The sequence below is a fragment of the Phyllostomus discolor genome, chromosome X, assembly GCF_004126475.2.
Source record: "Phyllostomus discolor isolate MPI-MPIP mPhyDis1 chromosome X, mPhyDis1.pri.v3, whole genome shotgun sequence".
NCBI lineage: Eukaryota > Metazoa > Chordata > Mammalia > Chiroptera > Phyllostomidae > Phyllostomus > Phyllostomus discolor.
This window is the reverse complement of record NC_050198.1, coordinates 21,982,236-21,997,672: the sequence shown is the minus strand read 5'-3', so window position 1 is coordinate 21,997,672 and position 15,437 is coordinate 21,982,236. Positions and strand designations below refer to the sequence as shown.

General features: G+C 36.4%; 1 protein-coding gene across 1 annotated transcript in view; it reads right to left on the bottom strand.

The window, feature by feature from the left end:
* Positions 1 to 14,908, bottom strand: part of LOC114505382 (cytochrome b-245 heavy chain) — a 30,688-nt gene extending 15,780 nt beyond the window's left edge. Inside the window, exons 1-6 of the mRNA XM_028523279.2 lie at positions 14,775 to 14,908; positions 12,226 to 12,321; positions 10,757 to 10,867; positions 4,270 to 4,354; positions 2,292 to 2,437; positions 1,194 to 1,384 (exon numbers count right to left, since the gene is read on the bottom strand). Of these exons, the coding sequence (XP_028379080.1) occupies positions 1,194 to 1,384; positions 2,292 to 2,437; positions 4,270 to 4,354; positions 10,757 to 10,867; positions 12,226 to 12,321; positions 14,775 to 14,819 (674 nt within the window). The 5' untranslated portion in view covers positions 14,820 to 14,908. The remainder of the gene's footprint in view (positions 1 to 1,193; positions 1,385 to 2,291; positions 2,438 to 4,269; positions 4,355 to 10,756; positions 10,868 to 12,225; positions 12,322 to 14,774) is intronic.
* Between the last annotated feature and the right edge of the window lie 529 nt (positions 14,909 to 15,437).

Genomic DNA, 15,437 nt, shown 5'->3' with positions numbered 1-15,437 from the left:
ATTCATTACAAAAAAGAAAAATATTCCCCCAAAGTGTATCTCGCAATATGAACAAGATGTTACAAAATGAGGATTGAAATTACAAAAGAGAAAGAGAAACTGTTCATTTAAGATAACCTAGTTATTGAAGTTCTGCTTTTAAGATTCTTTCTTAAGTAATAAAGGCATAATGTGGTTGTTTGGGCACTTCATTTTTAAGGTGTTTTTTAAATGAGAAATAAAATAAAATTATATGTGTTTTAAAAATAAAGATACTCAATTGCTTTAGGAGAGTCAAGGGATTCTCTTTTTACACAGAACTTTCAATGCGTAGAAAGAGTATCTGAAGGGTCAGAGTCAGCAAGTTGATCAAGATGGGAATCAACTAGGGTGAAACAGTAGATAAAGGAAACCTGGTATTAAACGGGATTCCCAATAAGGCAAACTCTTCCAACCACATGTTCAGGCACTGTGTTTCCAAAGTACTTAATGAGCTCCAATCCTAGCTATGCCACTTACAAACTGGGTGGCTTGCACTACATATTTTACCTATTTTTAGTCTGGTTCAATGTCTACAATTTCCCCAGGAAATGGGGATAGTAAAAGCATCTTTACCTCTTGGGGATTAAAAGAAACATTTCATGTCTATAGCAGGCACCCACTAGAGGTTAGCTCTTACCTTTATTATATGAGAATGCTTGAAGGAAATAACCATGTATTTTTCCTTCTAGGGTTCCCCACAGTGCCTGATATCAGTTCTTATACACAGTAGGCAATCAATAAATGATTAGCTTGAATCAAAACTCATTGAACTACAGAAAACCCTTTCAACTGATTAATCATTAACTCTTTTTGTTTGGGATTTTGCCCAATATATTTGTGATTAAGCCACAGGAAACATCATTGCATACATCCAAGACCATAAAAGCACTCTTAACATATTTTACATACTTGCAAAGATATTCAAACTTTGATGTATTTTCAAATTTGCTACAAATAGCAGCTTTATGAATAGCTATTAATTGGGTGTAAGAAACTAAATTGCTGCTGAGTGGTTTCTATCACAATGACCTCTGTTGTCCCCTCATATTCCCTCAGAAACCCAGCTGACCACACACAGTCAAGGAAGTCACTGTGCCTCTAACAGAGCACCATCATACCTAGAAACTGAAGGTGTGACATAAAGTACTTGGCCCTGAAGTTTAAACACTCACTCAGCTCCATGGATGGCGAGACCAATGAAGAAGATCACAAAAAGATGGTGTGTGTACCAAAACACTTCAAAGTAAGACCTCCGGATGGTTTTGGTGGAAGAGGTGATAATTAATATGAGGCACAGTGTGATGACAATTCCAGTAATGCCTGCCAACCGAGTCACAGCCACATACAGGCCTCCTGCAGGATTCTATAAAATACAAATACATATACACATTTTGGTAGGCTTTAAAATTTAGGACTAGCTATATATAAAGTGTCCAGAGTATAGGGAAATAGGTATTTTCATTCCTTCTTTACATAATCCTAAATAGCCCTCACAGAGGGATACAGACTTTGAATAGATATTTCTCAATTTCAAAATGTCTTATGTGGTTGAGGTGTCATAAATAATATAAATTAATATACTGAAATAGTTTTAAGGGAATATCAAATACAGGAAATCATTCTACAATAAGATGGCCTAAAGGGGGCTCAAGATCTTTCTCCCTTTGATTTGGAAAAGGCCATGGGTGACTGCTACTTCTTTACCTATTAAAAATTTAGTCCCATTCTATCCCCTTGTGTCTTCTGGAAAGAAATTTAGATACACAATCTTAGAAGTATACCCAACTTCTGACTATGCCTGGATCCAGAGCAAATTCTTGCTTCCTTAAGCTCCTCCCAGATCATTTAACACAATTCCAGGCCCTATAACAAGCCTTTCTTAACATCGTTCTGAGATCCCCCAGACATCCTCGTGGTGTGTGGTCTCTTTTGCTGCAGTAAGTAATAACTCCAACTTTGTTTGACTACATATCTATTCCTGGCTTTCTGTTGGGCCTTACCATGGGTGAGCTTGAGTTACTCCAGGCTCCATTCACATGCATTCTTACAGGTAAACTTAAGGAACTGAAAAATATCTAATGACCTTCCACACATGGGTTCAGGAATGTGGGAGATACTTTCTCTGTACCCACTTTCTTAGAACCTACAGACTTGTTCCTCTGATAGTCAACTTCTGTTGTTCTGGCCAAGCAAAGTTCTTAACTCAGTAAAATCTAGTCCTCAGTTTCAATGGCCTAGGGGACATAAGAATCAGGGAACAAGAGGCTTACCGGGATTCTCTCGCGAGCAAAATTGAGGTAACTTTCATTAGGCTTATCTCCAATGTCAGACAGTGCTATTGAGTAAGGATCAGAATTGTTGACCCGGGCATTCACACACCACTCCACATTAAATAGATGTGCAATGGTGTGAATCGCTAAAGAGGGCAGAAAAGAAAAACAAAGAGGATGAAGGTATGAACAATTTTATTGTAAGCTGAGTTTGCCTATAGTGCCAGACTCCATGATAGGTTACACAGAAACACAGGAATGGGCCAGGACACTGATAAACAAAAACTAGATCTCCAGTACCAGAGAGGCAAGCAATTCTAGTGGGTAAGCTATTTTCTAGTTGTGTGAGCGTAGGCAAATCACTTAACCTCTCTGGCCTTGGTATCCTAATTTGCAAAATGAAGGTATTGAACTAAATGATCCTAAAGACCTAACCAAGTTTTAAGATTCTACAAAATAACTTTGGTTTCTGAGGATATTGAGATGCCCTCTCATTGTCTCTCTTCCCCTGATATATTTATGTTTAAACAGAAAGACTCTCATGTAGCATATGCCTATGGTTGTTCTGTTCACCTGTCTGACATAGCTCCAGAGAGAGGTGACAATGTTATATTGAACTGATACTAACCAATGGCCATAAAAGTGAATCTTCTTTTAAAAAAATAATACATTCTTTACTTAACAAGCAGGACTTACTATGTGCCAAGCAGTGCTTTAAGTGCTTTATAATTACTTAATCCTTATGAGTAAATGATTTGGATAATACTATCATGTTATCTTACAGATGAGGAAGTTGAGACAGATTGCTTTAAAATTTTGTCCAAGGTCATCAAGCTAATAAGTAAAAGGGTTAAGAATCAAATCCAAGCAGTTTGGCCCACAAATCTGTGTTGTTAACCATTATATTATGTTGCTTCCTAACAAGATTTTATGATACATTTCACCTTTGAAACATTTTATTTTTTCCACAGCTCAGGAAGCCTGCATGATCCCAGTTGAACATCTGCAATCTAAGCCTGTTTTACTCAGGCACAAACACCTTAAAGGCAGAGTAAAAATCTCTTTTTTTCATTACTGTGTATGTGTGCATGCCTCCTGTCTGGCACATCAATTATTTATTAAGTGACCTAGTGAAGATCTGATAAGTGTTCCACATATATCCCTTCCTTTCTGTTTTTTTTTTAGCAGTGTTTAATTAGGGTATAATTGACTTACATAAGTTTCAGGTTTATAACATAATGATTTGATAGTTGTGTATATTGCAAAATGATCCATCACCACACATTATTACAGAATTATTTTCTAGTTATAGGAACTTTAAAGAGCTACTCTCTTAGCAACTTTCAAATACAGTATGAAATATAGTTTTATTAACTATAGTTGCCATGCCAGATATAACCCCTCTTGTGCCAACACCACCACCTTAATAGTTGTAATAATAACACTATATATGTATATATATTACATTTAAACACACATATACCTATTTTATGTGTGTGTGTGTGTGTATATATATATATATATATATAAACAATAATAATAAATAAAGTGTTTAGCTGACAAACTCTATTTTAAGGGGTTGTTATAAGCTGTGTTCCCTCTAAGGTTACTACAAGAAAGTCAGAACTCTACATGTTCAAAGAAGAATATTTTAATGCATGAATAAAATCTCTCATATGTGGACTGACAACCATTTTTGATAATAAAAAGAGTGAAAAGAGGTGAAGACACTAGGATTTTATCAGAAGAGCCCAAGATAAAAAAGTATTAATACCTAAAGGAATAAATCCTAATATTGGGATGGTGGAAAGAGGGGTAGTATTTTTTTTAACAGAACTCATTAAAAAATACAACATATCTAATCACCACTTAATATGCTTATGAAAGTTGACCTCTTATTTTTAAAAGTATCTAAGAATAGAGGGAACTCTCTGGTTCCGATTTTTCTTTGCAGTCTCAAATATCTTAATAAACCTACCAGTGTGAAGTGCAATCATCCATGCCACCATTTTATGAAAGGTGAGGTTCCTGTCCAGTTGTCTTCGAATTCTTGTTGAGCAACACTTTGGATTAAGAAAAAAATAATGAAACAGTAATTGTTAATAAGGTTTTCTCTGTTCCAGGCATTAGGTACATAGCACCTTAATTAATTCTCACAACCATCCTAAAAAAAACTATGCCACTCTATCCATTTGACAGATGAGAAAACTGAGGCTCAGATTGATGCAGTCATCTTCCCAATGTTAAAGGGCCAAGAAATGGGATAGCTGGATTAACCAGTATATTTTATGTCCCCGTACTAGTGACCTAAAAAGTCTCTCCAGAAATCCATTGATTATTTGTATAATATATGAATTTGGACAGAAAACATCTAACCACATAGTTTCTAGTTCAGATTAATTTATTTTAAACAGAGGCTATAGAAATTAACAAAGGACTGGCCTGCCCTCAAAGACCTGACAGTCTAATGGGGACACAGACAAGTGAACAGTTCTACAAGTGAATAGTTTTAGAACAACACCCTTATAGGACGGACACTATGGGAGGAGAATAAAATAGTCTATTTGCGTATGTTGATGGAGACAACATCACAATGTACATCATTAACCAAGTAATAATAGCACAAAAAACAATAGGTAATATTTACAAAGAGGTTATGCAAAATGCTGCTTTAATTGTTTTACATGCATTGACTCATTTCATTCTTACACCATTCCTATTAGGGAGGTACCATGATTATCACTACATAACAGGTGAGAAAACAAAGGTATAGAGAGGTTATCTTGCCTTAGGTTACATAGTTAATAAATGGCAGTGCTGGTATTTAAACTCAGACTGTCTGATGCCAAAGATATCAATAGTCTAATACTTCATAACTTATATGATTACTTTGACATTAAAAATAGTATTTTGCTCAATATATTAGTGTAACTGTCTTCACAACATATGTTAAGAAGATGTGGGTTTGAACCTGGACTCAGAACCTGGTTTATGGTTTAATCAGAGCTTTACCCTCCTGAAAACTGGTCAAATGCTTCCTCTGGCTGCTTTGTGCCTGAGACTAGATGTACTGCCATAGAGATTCAGAGAACTTTTAAGGAGAGCTGAGTGAAGTGCCAGCCACCCCCCGAAGGCCCCCCCACAAAAAAAAAAAAAAACTTAGGTTTTATAAATACCTAGTTATAAACGTATTCAGTTTAAGTATAGGTGTGTTTAATATTTGGCTTCCTTATTTTTAATAACATGTTCTGATTTTATAGAAAAGATATAACTGTATGAAAAACTGTGCTTACTCCACTATCTCTCAGTTAACTGTATCTAGGGAGGGCAGGCTGCTTAGAACAGGACAGCAGATTCCTAGAACTGTAGAAATACTAGTAAGTAAGACATTGAGGATTTCAGAGAAAGGAAACAAGAATTAGCCTTCTGTGACCCAGGCAGGTTACCCATAATCATTAAATCATTTAATACAATAAGCTAAATATTATTGTCCTCATTTTACAGATAACAAAACTAAACCTAACTCTTATATTCCTTGGATACAAGTCTATTTGTCTTTAAGGTTCATGCCTTTTCCACCAAACCAAATGTAAGAACATAGGCATTATTATTCTACCTGTCTGAAAAACCAAAACCAAGGTTTTAAGTGTAAGTACTCTATCTGGAAGGTGATCGCACAAAACAAGGTTAGGGAAAGTAAGGCTAGGAAAGGAAGGAAACATATAAAGGGTGTGTTATATCAACTATCACTATCATATCATATGTCAGTGCACTCTCTGATCAGAAACCATGTAGAACATGCCCCAGAGTTTTGCATTCTGTTTTATTTTTCCTGAGGGGCTAGGAAGCTTGATACTCATCTACCAACTTCCATCTATCACTGGCTGAGGGCTGTACTCAGGGTATCAGCACCCTGGCAATGTAGGCTTGTCCCAGGGGATGGCTGAAAGAAAATCTTCAGGCAAAGAATGTCTGGGGCTTCCAGAAGGCAGTTGCCAATGTACTGGAACTGTCAGTGAGGAGGGAATATGGGCACCAATGGCACCTGCTACAATGAAGTGACCATCCATGGAGTTCAGCAGTGACTAAGGCTCTCAAAACAAGGGTTTCCTGTTTGAAATCACTTATTTTATATACCTGTTGGTTAAAAAAAATAGTTGACTATCCTTTTTTTCTTAAATAGCCTCATTGTCTTTTGTATTTATTTCAAGTTCTTGCTGTGTTTTACTACTTTATATTCTCTACAATTTAAATGAAATATTTTTCCTATTTCCCAATTGTTTCTTAGTGTTCTTGTGGTAATTAGAAGTCTCAGATGATACCCAATAACATTATATAATCTTTTCTCCTTCAGTGTGAGTGGGACCTGACCTATGAATATGATCGGATGTCACTCCTGTGATTTTCTTGCTTTACAGGGCAAAAGGGACTTCGGAGAGATGAAGTCATCAATTGGCATTATGAGAGATTATCTGGGTGGGCCTGACTCAATCACAAAGGCCCTTCAAATCTGGGTCTATAGAGTTGGAAGAAGTCAGAGATTAGAGGCTTGAGAGGGGCTTGATGTACTGTTGATGACTTGAAGATGGAGGGGACTATTACCAAGCAAGGACTCATTACTTAATGTGCAAAGAAGTTAATACTATGGCATTGGCTTTTGAGAAAAGGCTTTTATTTTCAAGTCAACTGGCAAGGAGACAGGAGGCAAGGCTCAAATCTGGCTCCCCAATCTAGGTTCAGGGTGGAATTTTAAGGAGTTTCAGCACCAGATCTTCTTAGATGATGGACCCTTCACTTCTGTACTCAGGTTCCTGTCAAGTCTTGGTCCTTTGTTTCCATGGTGGGGTTGAGGGAGGGGAGCAGTTAAGGATTCCGAAGTGCTACTTATAAGTGGTGTTCACAAGTGTTACTCATAAGTAGTGTAAACTTTGGTTCCAGGTCTTGTTAGAAACAGGATAGGACCAGTTTGAACTGAATCTGCAGTTATTGGGCCACATGACAAGGAATGCAGGGAATCTAGGATCCAAGAGCTGCCCCTGGATGACCGTCAGCAAGTAGACAGGGACTTCAGTCCTACAACTGCAAGGAACTGAGTTTTGGTAACAAGAGTGAGCCTGGAAGAACATTTTTACCCAGAGTTTCCATATGAGAATTCGGCCCACTTAACACCTAGATACCCAACTACCGATGCTGAATGTCTGACCTGCAGAACTGTGAGCTAAAAAAATGGGGTTGTTTTAAGCCATTGAATTTATGGAAATTTATTACACAGTAATAGATAATTAATATAGTCCTTAGTGGAGGTTGGAACATAATTGAAGTGCTATGAACAAGAGAATGAAAAAGTAGGGTCAGAAAGCAGCACTGAATTACACTTCAGAAAACAACTGTTGCTGTGAGATATACCTGTGTTGCATCCTGACCCTACCACCTAGGTGTGAGATGTTGAACAATTTACTCAGTTTTCAGTTTCCTTACCTATATACTTATCATAGTTCTTTCCTCTTAGGTCTGTTTCATGGATTCATTGAGAAGTGTTTAATAAATATTTGATTTTATTGCATCATTATTTAACTTCTCATTTAATATGGCTTGACTCCTCAGCTAGAAGGTAAACTTCCTGTCTGCATAGCAAGATATAATGTACTTTTTAAAATTCTTTCTTTAATAATTATTTATTTAAATGAATTACATTTTCACTATCTTAGAATCTAAGATGATTATTCTAAATCTACAGAGATATATTCATCCACATAGCTACACTTGCCACACTGTTTTCTTTTCTACATCCTGACAAATTATTTTGAAACTTTGGGGATTTCTGTAGGCTAAATCCTATCCTTTCCCATCTTTCTCAACAAAGCAGGCTGAGTCTTTCACCCCTATTTTTCCTGCGGTTGGCCAACCTTTTATCTTTCTTTCTCCAGGAAACCAGAAGGATTATGAAGCAAAGTCTAAATGATTGAAACCATTAGAAACTGAACAGAAGTTCTGTGGCTGTTTAGTTTGCATAGTGTCCTACTAATGAACCCTTGAAGTTACAATGTCCTTGTCCTTTTTAGCATAGGTTATTCAGCATTCTCAAACATCCATATATATGATGAACTTTCCAAGACCATAATACAACAATAGAACAGTTTTGAGTTTAGGTGGCATGTAGGAAAGTGAATAGGCTCTGGGGCCACAATGACCTTTGTTTGGATCGCAATACTCCCATTTAATTTCATCTTCACCTCACTGGCATGATATGCAGATTTCATGAGGTAAGGTTCATGAAGACTCAATGAGTGACAACTATTATGATTTCCAGCATTAGTCACAACATGCTCACTCACTTTAATCCCTATCAGAAAACTCAGTTTCATTTGGAAAATTTAGATTTTAGGCTGGAAAACCCAGAAGGAGGGATATGCCCCATCTGTAAAAGAATGTTGCTTGCTGCTAGTTTTTTAAAAATATATATATATATATATTCTTTTACATACAGGTCTTTCTGGTTTCAGAGATAAGCTTCACTGCAATTTGAAGAGAAGCCTCCTTTCATCCCTGTCTTTAGAGACTTTTATGAAGATTTTCCCTCCTGGGCCATAGGAAGCCTAAAATCAGCCATTACAATAGGCACTACTCATGGGGTACAGCAGCTCAATGGCAGTGCAATTTGGGCCTGTGGGGTAATGAGGATTTCCTAATGGGCCATCCTGGTGAAAACACTGCCTATTTCTCAGGGCTTACTCCCCCTAAATACACAGTATCTGAATAGGGAAGTGGGAGGAATAAAAATGGATCATGTCTCTTTAAAAACAAAATGCTACAGAGCATGAACTTCATTTAGCAAATGTTCACTGGGTACCTATGATATATCAGATATTGTACTTTGCAAGTGGCTCATTAATAAAGCTTTTAATCACATGAAAGTTTACCTCTGTGGTTTCTTGAGTTGAAAAGATTATTTGGAAATCTTTGTAACCAATGTCTACTGTTACTTGTACTCTGCTAATTCTATATTAGTAAATTGAGTGTTGCATTGTTCTTGAAAAAAAATTCCCCTTAGGATCAACGTGAATTTAGTATGACTAGGAAAAGTGAGGCAGATTTCAAAGCAACTTCTTGTTACTGACAGTTTAGACTGCTTCTTTCTTTTCCCAAAATATTCTGTGATTGCCAAATTAGGTATTACCTCCTCAGCTATACTTTCAAGGTCCTAGCTTACCAGCAAAGCTCCAGCTTCCACTTAGCCTTATCTTAGGTATCTGTCTTTTACACTACCTACTTTCCAATCAAAATAGATTGCTTGCTGCTCTCTTCTAGAAATTATCTCTACTTATAGGGTCTAGCTTTTAAAAGCTAGTTAATATTTAAAATATACATTTTATTAGGAAAGAAAGGAGAGGCTACTAGACCCTAATGAGCTAGTGGAAGAGGTCCCACCAAGGTATCAATCCCTAACTTTGGAAGAGCTATTCTGGTGTGGTTAGGAATGGCAAAAAAAGTCCAAAGGGAGCCAGAAGTCATGCTTATTCAGGACTTTTAAGAATATGATTTCCTCACAATTTCCTGTGCTTTTGTCCATGCCATGTTCTCCAGGTAGAATGTCTTTCTCTCTCATTTACATTTCCTGGAGAATTATTTTATCCTTATATATCCATATCTTATGCCACCTTCTCCAAGAAGCCTTTTTTTTCATCCTCTGCCCACCTGATATAACTTCCCTTCCTTTGATTCACTGTAGCTCCTTATTTGTAATGTTTTGTGGAACCCATTTATTTGAGTACCATGTGTAGATACTAAATCCCATGTTTCTCATCTTTGTATAATAATATCAATAGGAAATTTGTATACTATTTTACAGGTTACAAAAGTACTTTCTACATAATATTTTTTCCTTCTAGCATAGTACATTCCAGAGCTCAAGAAATTGTTGAATTGAGAGTGAAAGGAGCCCTGGGCAATTGGAAAGCTCTGAACTCCTCAATTCTTTGGGCCTAACACTTCTTAATCACCATCATTATAGTGTGACTCATTGCCCATTGGTTCCATTTGCTTGGGATGTTATACACAAAAGAGATTTTCTCTGACTTAAAAATTTTGAAAAACATAGTACTGTAAGATTAATTTCCAAATTTCATGTCAGTTTCATAAAGCCCTGTTTATATACATATATACATATTACATTTTGTATGTCTGTGTGTATGCATGCACATGGGCTTTATTATTGTTATTAAGGTATAGATTGATTGGTTGTTCTTTTTCTAATGTCTGTTTCAGGTTAAATGGTTGTCCCAGGGAGCCTGATCAACAAGTTATATAGATGCAAACTACAGAATCAAGAATGGCTTGGCTCATGAATATTCTACAGATGCTGAAATCCTCAAAAATCATTCGTTTTCTTTTTCTAAGAAAGGACAATTAGCTTGATGGCCTTTCAAACTTTGAGGAACTCAAATTTTGAAAATGTTTGTTCTTACCGCACTGGAACCCCTGAGGAAGGAGAGCAGATTTCGACATACTGGCAACAGTATCAGCATGCAGTTGAAATTCAGGCAGGCTGCAGGGGCCCTGGCCAATGCCAGGGCTCGCTAGAAGAGGCAGAAGAGGGAGGATGGTGATGTCTGTCAGCACAGAACTCTTCACCCAGTTCCCCAAGGTTCTCAACATAAGGTCCACACACCAGAGACATCAAGTTGTCTGGAAAGGAAGGTCCTTCTGAGCCAAGGGTTTGGGCCTGCTGTGATGTTCTGTTTTAATCTGGGCTTTACCCCCAACCCCAACATTTTTAATGAAAATTTTCAAACATAAAGAGAATTTTAAATCATTTCATATTGAATATTATTTATCCATCTCCCCGCTTCCATCTTTTACATTTTACTATGCTTGCTTTATCCCATATCTACCCTTCTATCCATCAATCTACCCATCACTCTGTCCATCCATCAACACATCTTACTTTTGATGCACTTCAGAGTAAACTGCAGACATCAGTTTACTTCCCCCTAAATACTTAATCATGCATATCATTAAACCCAGTTCAGTATAAAAGCTGGGGTTTTCAAAGAAAGTTTTCTTAGCACTTAAACCTAAGTTGGTATGCTATAATGCTTTGGTATTATAACTGTTCCTTGAAATACCTAAGGAAGTTGCATATTTTGGAGGGTAAATACAATGGGAAATCATCCTTCTCAGCATGAACCTGAATAGGTTAACAACAACCATAATAATATAACATAATGATATAATTATTTATACATATAATTTATACTACAATTATAATTAGTATTATTATTAAGTAATGAATGCATTGTTTCAGCATGATGTAGCAAATAATATCCTCTGAGGGTAGCTATAGTTGTAATTATTTTCACCTGTGATGAAAAAGAGACCTGGGAGTTCATCAAAACTGAGAATGGCTAACGTACTCAAGGGAAGTTGGGGACCTTCACTCTGCTAGCCTAATCAATGAATGTAACTCTTGGGAAAATCCCTCAAAGGCTCCATCTATAGGAAGAGGCTTATTTCCTGAAAATCATTTCATAACATGCCACCAGGAGCAGGGTTCTCACTGCACAAAAGTGGTAGTAATCAGATGATTTAGAGAATGTGAAAAGTCTCACTTGTCCTAACTGCATCACACCTGGATACATCCCTCCAACCTACCCTCTAATTCCAGAGCCAGTATTAGACTTCTCCTTTAAGCTAAATGCTTATCCAGTGCTCTTTGGGAGGGAAGGGGTACTGCTGGAACCCCTGCCATACTTTTGCTTTCCCACACTAGAAGACCTAAAGACTTCGTCTGGGGGTTGCAATGAAGGGAATGAGACTGATGGCACTATTTGGGTTGGTCAGAATATTTACTGAAAATGCTAAAAGGAATATGAGCATGAATATTTGATTAAAATATGAGCCAGTCAATATTGCATGAGGTGGAACTTATACTTACCCCAAGAAGTTCTCGGGTGTAATGGAACTTCACTGGCTCACTATAAACCCGGTAGTACCAGACAAAGAGGAAGATGTTCAACCCCAGCCATACCAGCTGCAGAAACAGAAACAGTTGCATGAAGTTTTCACATTTCAACAGCTAGATTTCACACATGACTGGTGTCAGACCAGGCTTAGGACTTCCCCAAGTCCAGTCTTTGAAACAGGTGGTTACAAAGATGGGTGTAAGCATCTTAGAGCCAGCTCTTTCTTAGAGCAGTGACACTACTCTGTAATTGACCTTTACATCCTGTGTCATTCCACAGGATTGTTTTACTACTTGTCCACTGTGCCAAGTTACTATTAGTCTATCTCCCCTTCTTCCTTTCTCCTCCTCTTTTTTCTTAATGTTATATAGATGATAGCATGTGACTCTTCTTAAAAAGAGAAGGAAAAGGAATATGTCGTTATGTTGTCCTCCATACCAGTAAGACTCCATGTTCTACTCTCACAGGTGCCGACCAACTCTCTCCACCACACCATCCAACCATAGCTAGTGGGAGTCTCATCAGCTAAAATATCAAGCCTTTAATTCAGAGATTTTCAACCGGTGTGCCTCAAGAATTTTTAAAACATGCAATACTTGACTATTTAGTCAGGGGCATTGACCTCTTTTCACTTAGATTATCAAATAAAAAGACAACAGCCCTGGCTGGTGTGGCTCAGTGGATTGAGCACTAGCCCGCCAACCAAAAGGTCTCCAGTTCAATTCCCAGTCAGGGCACTTGCCTGAGTTGTGGGCCAGGTCCCCAGTAGGGGGCACATGAAAGGCAACCACACACTGATTTTTCTCTCCTTCTCTCTTGCCCTTCTCCTCTCTCTAAAAATAAATAAATAAGATACTTTAAAAAAACTTTAAAAAAAGACAACAGCCAATACAATAGCCATCCAGTGTGAATGAATCAAAATTATACCTTTTTTTTTGTCATATTGGCAAAAAAAGCATAATATATTTATGGGCATGCCACAGAATTACAGTGATTAGCTTATGTGGGCCATGAAATGAAAAGAGTTAAAAATTGGTGCTTTAGTTCTATTTGGGAACTTTTGCTTACCGTTTGAAGGAGTGTTACTGAGCTTGAATGAGGATGTGAGGGGCAGGAGATTTTTTAAAAATAGACCTTTCTAAATTGTGAGTGCTTATTTAATCTGAAGCACTGACTACATCAATCGGTGACACTGCCCAGTCCTCTACCTTCAGCTCCATACTAATCTTTTCTTAACTGTGCTTTGAAGCTATTAAATGTCTGTAGACACTTGAGAACAGTCTCTCTTTAAAAAGAAGGTACTTCTCTATTTCTTACCCTTGTCATTCTTACTTTTGCTTTTCAAGCTGTGCCTTCACTTCCAAGTATGTGAGTGTATAATTTAGGAGGAAGCCATTTCCTGGGGAAAAATTGTGGTAAAATCTAAAAGCATAATTTGAACTTGTTTTCTGTAGGAGCAACCTGTGCATAAAATGGTGATAACTCAAGTTAACAGCTCTAAGTCCTCAGAAGAATTCTATATACATTAGAATGTTGGTTTGGTATATTTTTAAAATGACAAAATATGTGCTGTTTCAAATATATCCTTCCACTAATTTCTCTCTATCTCGAAAACTTGAAGACTCAATATTTATTTCATGATAAATTCTTTCAAAAGTTCAATTTATAAATTCTCTTTAACATCTATATAATGCTCCCATTAGATATTTGGAAAAGCTAGTTATAAGTCACATTTCTATCTTCCTAATTGTCCATGATTGCTTTGCTGAGAGCAGCATCATAAAGTTATAGTTGATCTTTGTTATGTTAAAAACTAAAGAAATCAAGTTATCTATTTGAAAATTAGCTATATCTTTACTTACAAAAATTGTTTCTCAAGATAAATTAAATTGATTTATATATAGTCATATATAATATCTATTAATATGCACTATATATGAGTCTAGATACCTAATTTCAATTCTTTTCCCTTGAATTTTTATAAACCTTATAAAAAACTCAATTTACCTCAGAGATAAGAAGGCACTTTAAAACAAAAAGATGAGAATGTCAATCATTTTTGTATAATTACCAAAATAAAGGTTAATTTCTTACACATGCAGTAGTGTTGTGCTGGTTATTTGGAAAATCATATAAAATTTCAATTGCACATTTTTAAAGTGGTATAAACACATAAAAAGTAGAAATTTGTCTTGGAGTAAACATTAGTAAACAACTCAGACTCAGTGATCATTAGCATGAAATATCTTCTGCTCCTTTTGTGAAATGCTGGATAATTTAGTACTCCTGAAATTCAAGAAATAAACCAAGTGAAAGTCCATAGTTACATTCTTTCCAAACGTCAGTTTGGAAGAATGGACTTAGTTGGCTCACAAATGAATGCATGTTAACACAGTAAATCAGTTTCAATAAATATTATCAAAGAAATAAAATGAACAAACAAAAAAGTTCTGCTCTATTTTAGTTCCCAAGAACCTAGACAAGTCAGATAATTCAAAATGTATCTTGCATGGGTACTTACAATGACAAAGATGGAGAGTCCCTCATTCACAGCCCAGTTCCCCATGGTGGCAAAAGTTTACTGTCTCGTGTCTGCCTCTCTTTTCTGCTTTGCTTCTTCTGCCCATGAGGAAGTGAAAACAGCCCCTTGGGGCAATCTGTTTCCTTTTATACTATCAGAAATTAGCTAATCATTGGTCAACTGAAAAGCTTGTTTTTGTAAAAAAAATTCAATCGTTGAATCACAAAAAAATTACAGAAAAAGAGTCTGTAATGATCTAATCAGAACTAAATACAGTGGGAAATAAATGAAACTTATTTCTACCACAGAGACACAAATAACAGTGTAATTCATGGGATATATTTACACATTGCATTAACTTTTTGAGTAATCTGTTATGAATTAGAAATCTTTTCAAAAAGTCACCCAAGTAGACATGTCTTCATGCTGGGTGAAAAACATTGAATAGGTGTGATATATTTTGACAGGCTGGAGCAGCATTTTCAGTTGTGTTGAGAAGATAATAACAATAATGATTGTCGATATTTATAGAATACTTACATTGTGCTAATTTTCTAAAATATGTACACACATATACATATAAAGGCACACATATGTGTATATTGATATACACAAAGACACACATATGTAAATTCAGTATGTGTAATTCATTTGATTATAACA